This window comes from Carlito syrichta, unplaced genomic scaffold (assembly GCF_000164805.1).
Source record: "Carlito syrichta isolate Samal-C Ts95f unplaced genomic scaffold, Tarsius_syrichta-2.0.1 Scaffold311948, whole genome shotgun sequence".
NCBI classification, from domain to species: domain Eukaryota; kingdom Metazoa; phylum Chordata; class Mammalia; order Primates; family Tarsiidae; genus Carlito; species Carlito syrichta.
The window spans coordinates 20,570-37,725 of record NW_007256044.1 but is presented as its reverse complement, the minus strand read 5'-3'; the positions used below and the strand labels follow the sequence as shown (position 1 = coordinate 37,725).

Below are 17,156 nucleotides of genomic sequence, written 5' to 3'. Positions count from 1 at the left end.
GCCTACCTGAATGTGAATGTGACAAATAAGCCAGGAAGACTATTGCCCATGGAATAGTTGCCACTATTGTATACTTGTACCCAGTTAGCAAATACTGTAGATTTGTGCTATATTTTTAGACAAGTCAGTCATTATATCTTGTTTTAAAGCTCGCTAATCATTGTGTTGCTACATTGAAACTTTCAATATTCATACAAATAGCAATGTAAATTATATGCTTCACATAGGTATTTGCTAAATAGATCCAATTTAATATTTCAAACTCTGTAGTTACCATTCATTCATTTGTAAAATGGTAATGAAGAAAACCATTCAGGAGCTTACAGTCTAGGAAAGAAGATCTACTTTAAGCAAATACTTAGATTTGTTTCGTAAAAACATTTGAGGTGTTGTTATAGTGTTGAACCAACTTTGCTTGTATCCAAAGTCTAATTATACTATTTGTAACAGGATAATATAATAGGTTAATTATATTCTTTTTGCTTAGACAACCATTTGGGCTAAGAATATCGATTCATTTCTCTTGGCTAACTTTATGTCCATATCTCTGTATCGATATGTCTGCTTATCTATCTCTCTTTCTACCATCTATTACCTCTTGGCACTTGCACTAGACCCAATTCTTGACTTATAGATAGATATAAATTCCAGTTTCTTGTTCTTGGATATAAATAATTACATGAAAACATTATAACATGGACAAATGGGAGATAAATCATCTAAGACAATTATTTTTTGTTATTTGACTCTTTAATGTATATGTCTTCAGCTAATACACATTAGTTTTTGGTCAAGTAGTATTTTGAAACACTGTCACAACTATCTCTTTATTTATTTGAACTTATCTGTATGCTTGCATGTGTATACGTGTTTAAACTTTGAAAATTTATACTTTCCATTTTGATGGGATTAATTAAATCTCTACAGATGGCTTAATATTTCCACAATTATTTGAAGACTCTTGCTTGTTGATATAAGTTATTTAGGCTAAGAATACTTGCATTGATTAAAGGACAAAATTAATGTACATTTAGTTTATTTTCCAACTGTGAGCAAGGAAACCCAATTAAATGCCATTGTACACTCATTGATCAGTGAAATGGCACCTGGGTCACAGCAGCATCTAATTCCACAATGTAAATCCACGTGGTTATATTTAAAAGGTGTGTTCAGACTTACATCTGCATATAAAAGCAGAGATAGTCTTCATGCTGTTATTGGGCTAAACTTAGTATATATGATTTAAGGTTTGCTAAAAGTTTTGTTTTCAGTGGTGTAAATTTAGCAATAAATGCAGTCATTCAACTGCTGCTTTAGCAGTTTAGAATGTAGAAGCATAATGGGAAGAATTTTAATCCACATTACTTGTGTGTTATAAAAATGTATGCATCAGATTATATCATACATCTATGTATTAGTGTGTAATAAATATTCAAATTCAATTGTGATTTGGGGAATTGAGATGCCAGCAATTGCTTAAAATTATTTTTCCCAAATGTAATAAAAATATCTAAAGCATAAATTTTTGTCCAAAATTGAATATATTCATATGTCTTCTATTAGAACTAAATATCTGTAATATGTTCACTAAATACTTGCTGTGCTGAAAAAAAAGACATCACAGTAACTATTCTTTCAGTTAAAGATTTAAGCAAATTTCTCATAAAATATGTTTATTTGCAGACTTTCAGAAAATAGCCAGTAACCCCCAACTGCCCTTCAAAATGAAACTTTAAAAACTGTACATTTCTATAGAATATTTTAGCTGGCATTATCTATAAAACATCAATTCCAAAACTTAAAGTGAAGTTTTAATATTTGCTTTTTTAAAAAAGCTCCTTCTGGATAATCATTCTTAGCCACAAACTATGTGGGAATTTAACTGTCTGACAAATGACCCGAAGAGCTATAGATATTTTTAGTTGGAGACAGCTAAAGAAAATCTGTACAAACCAAGTACAGGCTGAATTCATCAACATGTTTTAGTTATTAATACTTTGACTGGGACAATACACATTGTTCTAGGGTCCAAGAAGTGAGGAATTAATTCTTAGAAACCTTACTTAGCTAGAGACATATCATTGCATTACTAGGGCCATATACATTAGAAAAATCTCTCAGCAAGAATTCTCCATTGTTAATATATAAGCACTGAAGATTTCTCTTGAAATGTACCAAAAGAAGTTTGATAAAGCAAATTAATTTTCTCAATGCCCAGTTTCTAGGAGAAAATACACAGATGTCATGTACAATTTTTGCTCTGTGGTGTTTACAACTGAGGTTACAATTTTTAGTCTATAAATACTCTAGTAAAAATTAGTATTTTCGTTTTTCTTTTTTTTGGAGTTGGAGTTTCACTATTGCCGCCCAGGCTGGAGTGCAGTGGCATGCTCACGGCCACTGCAGTCTCGACCTGCTTTGCTTAGGCGATCCTTCCATCTCAGCTTCCAAGTAACTGGAACTACAGACGCATGTCACCACACCCGGCTAGTTTTTGTGATTTATTATAGAAACAAGGTTTCACTAAGTTGCCCAGGCTGGTCTCGAACACCCGGGCTCAGACAATCCTCTCGTCTCAGCCTCCCAAAGTGCTGGGATTATAGGCTGAGCCACTACACCCAGCCAAAATTAGTATTTTCATGTTAGCATTTCCATGCTGAGTAAACTAACATATTCAGTTTCTCACCTGCTTAAACAGTGATGATATAAGGTGTCTTCTATTGGATTTTTTAAATGCATGATTCAAATATGGATTGTGTTTTCATTAGACATTATTTGACATAATGGTTGTAGTTTGGGTTCTTTGGTCTGATATTGTCTGTTGAGTGTATTTTGTTGGTTTGTTTACTTATTTTGTTTATTATACATGTGAATATTAAGAATTTGAAATGTAAATCACTTAATATTTTAGCTCAATCTGCTGTAAAAGGAGAGAAGGGATCCAGACATTAACTTTGTATAATTAGTAACTTTCTTTTTTTAAAAAGAGGATTTATAACAGATATTGCTACAAGGCTTTTTATAATAGGGTCTCTGCCTTCTCTCTGACCTCCTTTTACACCTTCTCCATTGCTCACTCTTCTGCCACAGTGTCTATATTGGTTCTCCCCCTTGGTCAGGGTCTTTGTGCTTGCTGATTTCTCTGCCAGGATTGTTCTTCCCTAGGTAATCACAGTCTAATGGACTTCCTTTAATTCTCTTCTTGAGTGTATTATTCAAGGTGGTGCTGTGTTCTCTACAATATATCACACAGGTTGTTCCATGGGTAAGGATGTCTAAATAGGAGGAGGCAGGTGATAACAGCGCAGCCCAAAATACTGATTGATACATATTTTTGACATGAACCCTCTGGCCTTTGATTTCTTTCATTTTGAGCCAAAATGCTACAGACTCATATTTTACACTTTCTGTCCCCAAACTGGAATCAACCATTCAAGTCCAAGGACACCCTCCTAGAGTTTTTATTTAGTGGATATTGGTATTTAGAGAACTCATTTTGGGTTGCAGGGGCACTGATTGTTACTGAGTTGTTCTTGCTTTTAGAATTTTTCATCAGGCAGAGCTTGGAAATACATTTTTTTAAATTATGTGTTAAAAATATAATAAAAAATAAAATTATGAGTTCATAGTATATTTGCAATTCCAATTTGGCATTAAAGGACTTTACTGAATTTTTTAAGATTTCTACATGTGCTTCTCTTCTCTAATGTGAAAAGCTTTGGTCTTAACAATATTAATCTACTCACGTATTTGCCCTATCCTATTATATATATAGTTATAAATTAATGCTAAAATTAGTAAATTTAAGATTAATAAATGAAATAAACATTGTTTGCTGCTCTATTTGTCCTTAGTTTATATGTTATTATTGATAAACAGACAAAATACAGTAAGTCACTTGAAATAGTCATTTTCTGTATGTGGTCTTGTAACTAATTAATTTATTTCTATTTGTTTCCAGATTTTAGGTTTACTGTATTTGATTTTTATTTGCCATATCCATTCTTTGTTTTTCTTTTTCTCCTTCTCTCTTTGGGGTTGATATAATTTTGCTATTGTTGTTGTTATTCATTCTATCTCTTTATTTTCTTTTAAGCTCTTTTTGCTGTTTTTCAATGGAAACTCTAGAAATAATATGCTTTAGCTTTTCACAGTCTACCATCAAATAATACATAAACATTATAGTGGCTTAATTTCAATTGCTTTCTTTTTTCTCTGTATGCTCTTATTGTCATATATTTTACTCGTACATGTGTTCTGTATTCAATAGTATGCTTTTATTGATTGATTTAAATAAGTATCATAAAGAAGTTTTATTTTTGTTTTATATTTATATTTCTTATTTATTTAGTCACATATTTACATGTCTGTTTATTTCTTCCTGCAGATCTGGGTTTACATCTAGTGTCTTTGTCTGGAGTCTCAATAAATTTTAGTATTTGTTGTTAAGGCTTATTGCAGATAGATGATCTCAGATTTTGTTTGTCTAGAAGCAGCTTCATTTCCCCTACATTTTTGAAGGGTATCTCTGGATGTGAACATCCTTGTCATTTTTTTCACTTACGATTTTAGAAAGTTCCATAGTTTTATGTCCTCCATAGTTTCTGATAAAAAGTCAGCTGTTATGCTTATTGCCACTTCCTTTGTGTATTCATTTTTAGTAGGTGGGCAGAGAGGTATGCTTTTATGACATTCTTTGGTTTTTAAAAGTTTTGCTATATGTTCTCTGATTTTCTATGTATTTTTCTTATTTGGGGAGCTCAATATGTTTTTGTTTTGTTTTGTTTATTTTTAAATTTGTGTTTTCTGTCAGTTTTAGGAAGTTCTCAAATTTACTTTTTAACAGTAATTACTCATATGAAAAGTCATTAGATACTGTCGCATAGAGTTCAGATTCTCTCTAGTTATTTTTTCTTTATTTTTAAATTTGAACAATTTCTATTTTTCTATTTCAAGTTCAATGAGTGCTTCTTCTGCTGTGTTCATTCTACTTTTACAGTAGTCAGATACACTCTTTATTTCAGATACTGCATTTTTTCTCTTTAGTTTTTTCATTTTGTTCTTATAGTTTCTTATTTATAGTTTCCATATTTATGCTCATATCCCACATATCTTTATGCATGTTATTCAACTTTTTTGCTACACCTTTTAATATTTTAATTATAATTATGTTAAGTCCTTGTCTATTAACTGCAACATATAAACCATCTGTAGATTTGCCTATCTTGACTATGTTTTCCACTGATTATGAATCATATTTTTCTACTTCTTTGTAGGTACCATAATTTATGAATTTTTGCTGGATATTAAATTAAGAGAGAGAAAAGACTGATAGATAATACTCTGTCCTAGAAAAGTATATTTCACTTCCTATGTCATGTTACTAGTCTGTAATTGGGCTGAATCTGGATTTTGTTTCACTCTTGGTTATTTTTAGCTCACTACTGGCTTCAGTAATTTTGGAGGCTATATAAAAGGTTTTCCTTCAGAAAAGTTCTCTTCCTCCCCCCAACCCCTGCCTTTAAAATCCAACTGCAAACTACTTGAGTTTCAGGAAAGATCTTTTTGCTCTCCAACTGTCCTAATCCTCTTATCCAGCCAAACTCTGTGTACCTTGAATGACCTATCTCCAAACTGATTTCCTGCTTGCAGCCTTGAACTGGCCAATGCTTTGTGCACTGAGAGGGCACCATGAGCTTCAGTGAGAGTTTCTCAGTTCTACTGCTTATGAATTTCAACAGGCTTCTACCTTGTGATTGAGGAAGGCCCTGGCTCACTCAGGGCTATTTGTCCTCAATTTTCTTGCCAGTTCTCAAGTATTACCTGAGCCAGTGGTCTCCTTCTTGTCCCCTGAGGAATGTCAATTACTTTGGAGAAGGAAATACTTCTCCTCCCTCCTGTCTTTCTCCCAGCCTCAGAGGGATGACATCCTTGCTCTTAAGCAAAGTCTTGTGCACTGTGGCAGGATCTTTCTCCACTTCAACATTCCAGCCACAACCCTGATTTTGGCAGGCTCCTGTCTTGCACTTAGTGGAGGTAATTTCAGTTTGTAGATTTCTTTCTATTATGTAACCTTTTACAAAATGTTGAACATTTATATGTTTCTATTTAATAGCATATAACAAGCTATATTGAAAGTTATCTTGTTTACATTCTTATCCAAACCACTCTATGCTCCTCCTTTACGTATTGGTAACCAGTTTTGTTTTCAAAGAAATTATGGCTTTTTATTTCTCTTAAAAATATAAGCATATACTAATGTCAGTGTGTTTTCCTTCTTTGTAATAGAAAGGATGGTATGGTGTGTATACTGTATGCACCTGGATTTTTTTCCTCCTAATAAATCTTAGTTATCATTCCACAATAGTGCATATAAATCTTCCTCATTCTTTCTAACAGCTGAATAATATTTATAGTATTTCATTTTCTATTTATGTCTTAGTCTTAGACACTTGGGTTGTTTTCTACTATTAATCTTCTGTTAATATTAGTATTGCTACAATAAGCATAAAGTATTTTCTTCTTTTCTATTGACTTCAAGTTATATTTATAAGTAATTTTTTTTACTATTGGTCAAAGATCTAAGATGTAGTTTATTTTCTAATTATGACTATGTTATCTGTCATTGTTATTATATTATAGTATTAGACTATATTATAGTATTATGACATAGTATTATGCTGTGTTATCTGTCTAACAAAATAAATATTAAGCAACTAAAAAGATATACAGAATTCTCTTTTGATTATATCTATATCTATCTATCTATGTACCTATCATCTATCTATCTTTTGGGCATCTACTTCCCATTCTGACTTATTTTAAAGCCCAAGAGAAGGTATTGCTAATAAGGATTTTTAGAGAATTGTCAAAATTATATTTGTATCTATATCTACATCTAGATGTAATAGATAGCTAGGTCTTACTTGCAATTAATAACTTAAAAGACTGGGCTCGGTGGCTCAGCCTGTAATCCCACGCCTTTGGGAGGCTGAGGTGAGTGGATTGCCTGAGCCTGCGGGTTCAAGACCCGCCTGAGAAGCGAGACCTCATCTCTACAATAAATCAAAAAATCAGCTGGGTGTGGTAGCGCATGCCTGTAATTCCGGCTACTTGGAAGGCTGAGGCGGAAGGATTGCCAGAGCCCGGTGAGGCTGTGGTGACTCCAGTCTGGGCATCCGAGTGAGACTCCAACTCAAAAAAAAAAAAAAATTACTTAAAAGGATCAATTTCATACCTTGTTATTATGAGGTGTGGGTAAGTGTATCATTAACTACTAACTCTATGTCTTAATTTCAAAAAGTATTTAAAGACATAGATATTTGCAATAAATGTTAACAGTATGTGTAGAGTCACTAACATTTTGCAGATACCATGACAAAATGAAGAGACTAAACACAACATTTGAAGGTAAACTTTACAGGCAAACTCAGCACTTCCCTTCTTGACATCTACTGAATATCCATATGGTGCGTGGTCTACTGTAAAATGGGACATTTATAGTTTGAGCTCCCATTAGACAAGAGTATGTCGAATTTATATTTCAACTCAAAATCTTGCAGTTTTATTTAGACCAAAGGATAGCACAGACTATTCATTTATGTGAATAATCTGTGTGTGTGTGTGTGTGTGTGTGTGTGTGTGTGTGTGTGTGTGTATATCTATAGAGAAAGAGAGAGAGAGAGAGATTATATGATATGGTACTTTCTTCGGTCTTTACTTCCATTTGCTGTAGAAAGTCTCCACTCAAAAAAGCTTATTGTATTCCCAAGTCTTTCCTTCTATTAGTAACTTTCTGAACCCCTTTATTTGTCCTTGTGTCTGTGTCTATGTGTATATGTGGTTTGTACACAATTTTGAATTTGAAGCACTCTTTACTGTTGCACAGAACATGAAGGTTTAGTAACCTCTTTTTAGAAGTGATTTATATATAAGTCAGCTATCTGTGTTTGAAAAGTCTGAACTAAAGTGCAGTTGTTTGCTTCAGCTTGTCAATGGGTATTTATGAGGTGAGCGTAACACTAGAGCAGTTATAGCAGTGAAATACATCCTGTGCAGATAGCTAGTAAAGGAGCCTGAGGCATTAATGCCAGTGGAATTTTAATGCTTGAGGGATGGGGGACATGGCGGTTGCTCTGGTTAATGTTGCTATTACTGGCCTCAGTGAAAATGAGGGGTAAAGTCCATCTTAAATATTGCAATGGAGTTGGGGTTTATATACTTAACCAACTGCAAACATATCTATCTATTCTTACTGTTGTCTTGTTTTCATTTCTTGACTTAGTTAACGTCATATCAGACATTTTTCTTTGGGGGTGTCTCCTACTTCCTAATTATTGTGAGGCTGTAGAGAAGATATTGTCAACCTTGATTTCTGGGAATATGTCAGTAAGCTTCTCATTCAAAACATATACTAATCCTTCCCTGAAAATCACTTAAGTGAAGTTAAAGCTGACAGATTCTGATTGTGAGTTAGTTAGCCTTTGCTATGACCAGATTTTTGTATGTGATATATCCTTTGTATAGACTGTTTCTTCTTATACTGAAGAAAAGTTTGTAATAGAGTAAAGCTTCCACACATACCTCTGGTCTAAGACACAAATTGGGAATGTCAATACATTTCTAATTTGTAAAGAATCACATTGTGCTTACCTTTGCTTAGGAGGCAAAGATATGAAGTTTTCAGTCTTTAGACTTGGGAGATTCATCCTCAGAGAAGAACTTTTGAGATTATGTGAAAAATAGTAGTTTCAACATGCTGGTATATAAATACTTCAGATATTTATTAATTACCTATTTTAACTTAGTTCGTTCAGATTAAGTTTCAAATTAGTCATCATCTGATATTAGCTATTTCCCAAGGTCTTCATTAATCTCTACCAGAAAAATGAAAAAGCGGCATAGAAGGACAGTAGGTATGAGATGGACTTTTGCATAAGGTAACATTTTAGGCAATAATTGGTTGGGAGGTTTTAGAAATTAAGATTTATCTGAATTTGGATAGTTTTCATGATTGAGACAAGTAAGAATTAAGAGGGAAATATGTATTTATTTACATTGCTCATACCTATCATGCTTCTAAAGAACTATTGATAGAAAAAATAGAATAAAACCTCCAAAGAATAAAAACAGAGAAATAACTATGGGCCAAAGGCAAGGTGCAGTTAGAATAGGACATGTACACTAAGGATAGCAGCTGATTTTGGATCATCCTGTAAATCTGAGCTTCCTAAAAGCCAAGGTGTATAGAGAAACAGGTTAAGTTACATGGTTGCTGTTAGATAATAACAGGGAAACATATAGCTTGCCGGAAGTGACAAGTTGTTTTCTAGCTCTGAACTCCAAGGAGAACTGGTCCCTTCATATATATCATCAATGGTGCTTTTCAAAAATGCAGAATTCTTTTTATATGACATAAATTTAAAGAGATCATGCTGCATTGTTAGCATAGGTCTACACAGGCATTTCTAAAGAGGAATAAATAAACCAAGTCTACAGGTATAGCTATTTTATTTGGGATCTGACATAACACAGGCATGGAAATATCTGGAATCATAAGTTGCCAAACTACATTTTTAACACAGACAAAATTGTATACCGAATTGCAACTTCAAAAGATAGTTGAGAGAGGAACACTTGGGTGTCATCGGGTTTTGAAGTCTGAGTCACACCTGCATGCTCAAGCCCCACCCCAGCCACCAAGCCTCTGAGGCACCTTGCAGAACCCATGGGACCTGATGGGCGACAGTATGAAAAACCACCGACCTAGAGGGCAAAATGGCTAGCAGTCCACTTAGAACTTCTCTCTTGAAGGTAGTTTTGCCAATTGACCCATAGAGAAAGGATTCTAAAATGATCACTGCTAAAGTTCAAATTGGTTGTATTGTTTGCCTAATTGAGTAAGTAGCTTGGGTAGTACTTAAAGCGACAACAGCAGTGTATTTAGATTTTACCCATGATTTCAATGCATGAATAGAACATAATTTTAAGTCAAAATTACTTAGAAAAAGTATTGAATTAAGAATTCAGAAAATAGAGAAAATTAATGTTTTTCTTTATATTAATAATTGTAATTTATAATAAATTGCATATTATAATGTTCCCTAAATACTTATGAGTTCAAATTTCTTGAATTATTTTGTAAAATATAACATAGACATAATATTATACCTTCATTTTAATTCTTGCTAACAGAAATCTTGTGTTCTTCTATTTTAGCATATGACAACTTTAGAGTGGTTTATTTTAGAGATCATATAGCCCTGTCACCTGATACGAGTAATAACTTCTATATAAAGAGAGAATAAAGTATTAACATTGTAAACATATGTCTCTCTTTATTTTAGGACACATTGAATAGTTTCTTATTAAGGCATTTAGTTAGCTTTTCTTATTTCTAGCAACTGCATTATTTGTCATAGCAATGAAATATTTTCAAAAAATTAACATTATTAACTAATACTACTTCCCATTCTTTGCTATCCTTTGATGAGTTATATGTTAAGGCTGTTTTATAGGCTGTGCGTGTTACCTCAATAACACACCTTTATCACATAGACAATATAACCATGTGGATATGACAGACTGGTGAACCTTCTTATATCCCATTTCCTGTGAATAAGTATTGTTCTGGAGTGTTCTGGCCTAGACTTCTTGCTGTGAAATAAATGGCAGCTCAAACATTCATGACCTTGAATGATGTAGCTTGCATTATTACTAATGTGTTTTATAAGATAGCATTGGGTATATTTGATGGGCTACAGCTATCTAATAACCACAGCTAGGAAATGTTGCCTTGATTTTAGAATATTCTGGTGATTGGATGGTAGCAGCCAATATGAAGAAATTTTCTGGAAGAAGATATCTGATGGAATACTGAATAAAAATTTCTCCTTCTGGCAAGATTTTCTTTTTTTCTTGATCATTCCTTTCCTGCTTTTTCCTCTTTGGAGTCACTCTCATCTATTTTCTCCTTATTTTTTTCTCTCCTTTTCCATTGTTGTATCTTTCTCCTTTGTAATTCCCCTTTGTAATTAATTCAAGTTCATGCTTCTTCTTTCTTCTCATCTTTGAGGTCTGACTCCACTCCAGTGCTGATCTAAGTGACTGTGTGTTCATTCTTATCATCCATGTATTTGTTTCTAAGCAAATATTCAGCGAGTCTGCTCTGCATTAGACATGGTACAATGATGTTGTAGAGGGCATGTGGCCAATAACAATATCTATGTTTTATTGAGAGTTGACTATATGCCAGACACTGTTTTCAAAGCTTTGTCTATATTAACAGATTTAATTTTTGCAACAGTCCCCAAGAATAGGTCATCATTTTAAAATCATCATTTAAAATCATCATTTTACTGATACAGAAACTAAGGTGCGTAGTAGTCAAGTTGCCCATGGTCCACAGTTAATAAGCAGCAGGGCTGGGATTCATACTCGGGCTTTAATGGCCCTCAGATTTATCATGGTTAGCTTTCCTTTTAGATGTTCAATGAACAGTTATGGTGCTTTGTGGTGTGACTATGGTGGAGGTACAAGGCGATCCTTGGGAGAAGGAGCCCATGACTGGGAGAATTGGGACATGCTTGACAGTAACTTTTTTTTAACGGTACCTCTTGAGCAGACCTCCCTCAGCTGCCAACTTGAGACTTCCATAAAATAAAGTTATCTGCAAACATGAACAATTATTGATAAAAGTAAAAACCACTGAGTCTATGATCAAAAGGGAAGAACATTTAGTTGTTTTTGTTAATTGATGTGTGTTAAAACATAGGGATAAATATTGCATTTAACAGATTTTTGGGGGGCGAGGGGTATTTCAATCAATTGACATTTAGTAGATGATGACTGATACTTAATCCCAAGCTTTGGAAGAGTTGTAGTAAGGACCTCAAAGTCAAAATCAATAGGGTTTTATTCATTCAATTTTCTAATTTAAGTCTGAAATAATTTAGGTGTTCAAGTGGTTTTGAGAATTCAGGTAGACTGAATCTTACTTGTTAAACTATCCAGTTGCTTAAAATAAATTATCAATAACTAATTATTACATACTGACATTAATCTGTTCTGTGGAACAAAAGTGGTCAGAAAAGGACCTTTTTATCTATATCCAGCTAACAAGTGATGAAACTCGAGTGAAAATATGGATTCTCTATCTTTTAAAAATTATACAGAAGGGAAGATAGTTTTACTTTTTGTTCCATAAATACAAAAGAAAAAGATGTAGTTGATGTATGTCTTTGCTATCATAATATAATTCCTCATATATTTGTTTGATGCTCATCACTGTTTAATATGCATAGTTCAAATCTATCTCTCATTGTATGTATGCACTATTGTGGTTTAGAAGAACTGCTTTTTAAAATTTTTGCTCAATTATTTGTGTATGATGACATTTCCCTTCCTGTCTTCTTTGGAAAAAAAGTATCTAAACATTTGGAAACATGATGTGCTGTGAAAATAACATTTTTATTTTTCCTTGTGTTTTGGGTGCTTGCTTAGCTCCCTTAGCTACTCTAGAGAAGAGTATCTCTTCACTTAATGTTTATTCTAAACATCTTGTTTAAAAGTTCTAAATAATACTTCCTTTTGTACTAATTTTATTTGTAGACGTTAGACACAACGTAATAAAATTGGCAACTGTAGTAATAATGTTGCCTTCAAAATTATATGGAAGACAGGTAACTTGTTAAATGTGTACCTTTTAGCATAGGTTAATGAAAACTCCAAGCTCTATTCTGCTTTTATGCATTTCTGCTTCTTCATTAATTTCTGAAATTTCCAAATTTATTGAGCAGTCATTTTTGAGAGGCAAAAAATCCTACTTTTATGTTCCAAACTTTCTTCTTACTTTTTGTTTCTTGTGAATTTTATCATGCTTTGGATAGTAAAACAAACTTATTCACATTTAGAGGAGAATAATGAGAAAATCTAAAATATAAAACAATTTGAGAGCAGCTGTTATAAGAAATAGAAAAATATCAAGGGTGATAATTCTAATTCTAAACTAGAAAGCACTATGCTAACTTTTGGCTGATCAAATAATCTGGAGATGATTTCAATAAGGCAGTGGATCAGTAGTATCACACCAAAGAGAGAAAAGGAGGAGATCCTTTATTACTAATTGGAAACTTTGTTTTAAAATAATTCTTGGATTACTTACAATTACATATGAAAAAATGTGCCCACACAACCTTCATTGAAATAAATGTTAAGGAATTAGAATGGCACATACTTTATGGAAAGGTGCACTGCAAATACGTGTGAGTAGTCATTATTGGAAACAAATACATGTTTGTGGTGTGCCATTGGGAGAAATGGTCAACAGCAATGGACATGAGCTTGCAAACACCTTTCATAAAATATAATAAAAAGGGATGGCATAGCCTCCTGTTCTCATGATTCCTTATCCTCAGTCTCTTAATATGTCTCATTTTAGGAACACCAGAAGATTAAGAGCATACTTTCATTTTAATTCATTACATAAAGAAGCATATAGGTTTGTGGCTTTGATAGTTCTGTGGTTATGATAGCGAAGCTCTATTTTGGATAACAGTAACAAAATTGTTTCTATTTCCATAATGTCTTTTCCATACTAATTTTACCATGCTGATGCATAGGTGATGTGGAAAAGATTTGAAAGAACCATCATGCTTCAATCCAAGGAAATAAATTATGACTTCCTGTCTCATCTTAACATTGTCCTTTCCTTGGGTAATTGTTTATTATATTATGGTGGATAAGGTAGATGTTTTTATGCTTTTTAAATAATGGCCTTAATATTTCAAGAAGGATTTGTTTCTTTCCTCAGGGCCGGTGCATAAACTTCTCCCGAGTTCCATCTCAGTAAAAGGAAAGCAGGAAGACCAAGAGGGTACGAAGATGGTGCATTTTCACATTGCTGATTTCCAACCAAATGAAATAATCAAGTGCCTTTCAGAAGCTTTTGGAAGAGCAGCTTAAGTCCTCTCAGTCAGGAGATGTTTTCTCTGCCTTCTGCTTTGCTTGCACCAAACATTTGCAAACACTTGTTCTGCCATCTACATGGGAGGTGACGAAACTCAATGATAACTCATGATTCGTGACACTGAAAATAAAGAGGAACACATTGATCTGCATGCTATGGTTATACTACAAGAAAGTTGGTTTGAATGTGTAGGAGAGGAAAAAGCAGCAACAGCAAAAATGTGAAGATAATATCAAAACAGGGACCACAAAATAACTAGCATGATGGGAGCCAGGAGATTTTGACATGGAAACATGGCACTTGTGTTTCTGTGTGGCAAGATCTTTAGCCATTGGCAGAGTATGAAAATTCCCACCAGGCTAAGCAAATACAGAAGTCCGGCAGCCTTCCAGCTATGTCGGGTCACAAAATCCTTCCAAGTCCCTATCACATTGTGCCTTATGGGAGGTTTCTGACTAGAAAATCTTGTCATTCTCACACTGAAAAGTGCACACGCATGACAAAATGTAGACAGGATGCCTCAAGGTATTGGTAGCAAGCAAGATTTTGCCCTTTCGTTTTTGAAGACACCTTTCTTTTATTATGCACTCGGGACAAGAAAATTAATAGAGCGTTATTCCACAGAAAGACAGCCTTCACCCAGGGCTCTTGGATTGTGAGGGCCTCCCGCTTTGAGAACGTGTCCCCGTGACTGGTAGATCCCCCTTATCTATGTTTAGGATGTACTTGTGCATAAAGCATTAATATCTGTAAACATACCTAGGTTTTGTTTTGCTTTAATTTAAGGGAAGCAGTAACCACAAAGCTTCCGCTCAGGGTTTTTTCTTCCTTCAAGTCTCCAAGGGCTCTTCAGCGTCACAAGTCAGCAACTCTCTTTGCATGAAAATTTCAAAGTTTAATTAATATAATTAAAGGCAACAGCAAGCAGCAGCCTGTGAAGATTTTGCTCATCTTTTTTATGCCTTTTGACATTGAATGACCTATTACTGTATGCGCGTTGCTTGGATTTTGAGGCGCACTCCATCTTGGCTATGATTCAGTAGAGGAAAAAGGCCTCCTTTCTTCATTTGTAAATTAAATCTTCAGGAGGTACGCCATCACAAAGCATTGACGATGTATGTATTATAATTTTTTAGAAAAACCACCATTGTGTCACGTCGACGATGCCAAATTATGTTAGCGTGAGCAGAAACACTGTGGGGGAGGGAGGCAGCAACTGAAGGAAAAGGCTCAAATGATCCAGTCACTTTCGATACTGTACTTCAGATGCGAAATGGATATTCGACTCGAAACCTGACAAAGCGCGCCTGCTTTGATGTGAACTGGTATAGACAATGACCAGTGGCTGGGTCAGTGGGATGTCTCTCTGCGAGCACAAAGGCTTATCAAATGACACTAAAAATAAGTTCAACAACCATCACATTGGAAGGGAGAAGGCGAACATTTCATGTTTGGCGGGCATGTGAGTGCACAAGATGGAAAGAGCGATTGGAGCATCCTGGTGTAATTACCCCTATTGTGCTCTTAATGGCAATTTCAAAGGATGGAAGTGATTCTGTTGGTTGGTGTCCAGGTTTGTGGCACTGTTCCAAGAAGCTTTACGCACACACACAAATATATAAATATGTATATCCTTTAGCTTGAAACTCTTGCTCAAGTTTATTTATGTCACTGGCTGGCTGGATCCAAAGTCATGTGTCCACATATTCATAAATAAAAATTTTACCTGTGCTGGTGGTACTATTTTCTTTAAGCCCACATACAACTTATGTCTTTTCTGGTTGAATATGCAATTGTTAGTTTTAGGGATGGAATTGTATTCAGTTCCAAAATGTCCTTCATGTTCACATGTACCACCACCGGTGGTATCTATGTGTACAAGTGTAACTTGGAGCCTGATATAGTTTACCTAACCCTCCTGCAATGAGTTTTATATCCCTTTGTTCTATATTTGCATCTGGAACAGGGCTTATTTGCTACTTTCTTAAATTGGTACTTCATTTCTGATCAGTGCACAATCACTTATGGTATTTTAAGAGCATCAGAATACTACAGAAGCCAAGGCTATGTTTCTTTGGTAATTACTTAACATTTCTCTAGCATTCTATAGCATACTTATATTTTGCTGTATGAACAATGTATACAGACCTCTGCCTTTAAATGAAAAAAAGACTTTTTGAAGAATATAATGCAAATACTATGAAGAGTTCTCAATGAAGAAGGAGTGACAGTGGTCTACACGGAGGCTGAAGAAAGACCATTCATAAAGTTCAAAGACTATGGAATTTCATTGCCCTTTAAGATATGAACTAGATCTGTTATGCTTTTATCTGATTATATTAACTAGCAATTGAAAAACTTTGTTTTAAGGAGTAATAATTTTGTACCAAAGGATCAGATAAAAAAATCTCTATACTTTTTCACCAAAAAAAAAAAAAAAAAAAAGAAACATGATCAAAGCTATTTCTATAAGTTTAATGACATTTTGTGTTTTATATAGAGAAATAGCTTCTGTTTAATTTTTGGACATGATGTCAGTCAAGATTCACTTTGTGCATAAATGAATGTCTTACCCATAATCCTTTTGTGTTGCATAAGGTTGCAAAAACAATTAAGTGAGAAATGACTTCTAACTTATGTGTCTCCTCTGCCTAGAAAGAAAGTTTTGAAGGCATCTATATATATTTCATAACAATGTCTGTTCTTTATGGATTTGATCCATAAATATTTATCTATCTGAAAACTTTGATACTTGGAATGTTTTCCTTAAAGCATTTGGTGCTCCAAGAAAAAACATTTGGTGCTAAGAGTTGCAGCACTGATGCCTTTCCCCAAGTTAATTCTATTTTAAAAATTTATATTTCCTTCCCAATGAGATGCAGAGTAAAATCTGAGACCCTCCATTGACTAGAGAGCAGCATCTGGCATCTATGGTTAATTACTATTTTGACAAAAATATATGAGGTCTAAGCCCCTCAGATTGTTAAAGAAAGGAATAACTTGCTTATATTTTTCTTGAGATTTATTCTAATTATTAAATAATAAACTAATATTTCTTTTTATGATAAATCTTTACTGGATATGAGATCTGGATGTCTCTGTGAATGTGACTTTATTTTATAAAAATCACTGACCATTTTTTATTGCTCAGAGGCATATTTGTTAATTTTAAGATGGAAATTATATTACA

General features: G+C 33.9%; 1 protein-coding gene across 1 annotated transcript in view; it reads left to right on the top strand.

Moving 5' to 3' along the window:
• The window catches only part of ANTXR2 (anthrax toxin receptor 2), a 137,723-nt gene extending 122,026 nt beyond the window's left edge, over positions 1-15,697 (top strand). The window contains exon 16 of the mRNA XM_008069354.2: positions 13,811-15,697. Coding sequence (XP_008067545.1) covers positions 13,811-13,849 — 39 coding nt within the window. The 3' untranslated portion in view covers positions 13,850-15,697. The remainder of the gene's footprint in view (positions 1-13,810) is intronic.
• The last annotated feature ends 1,459 nt before the right edge of the window (positions 15,698-17,156 follow it).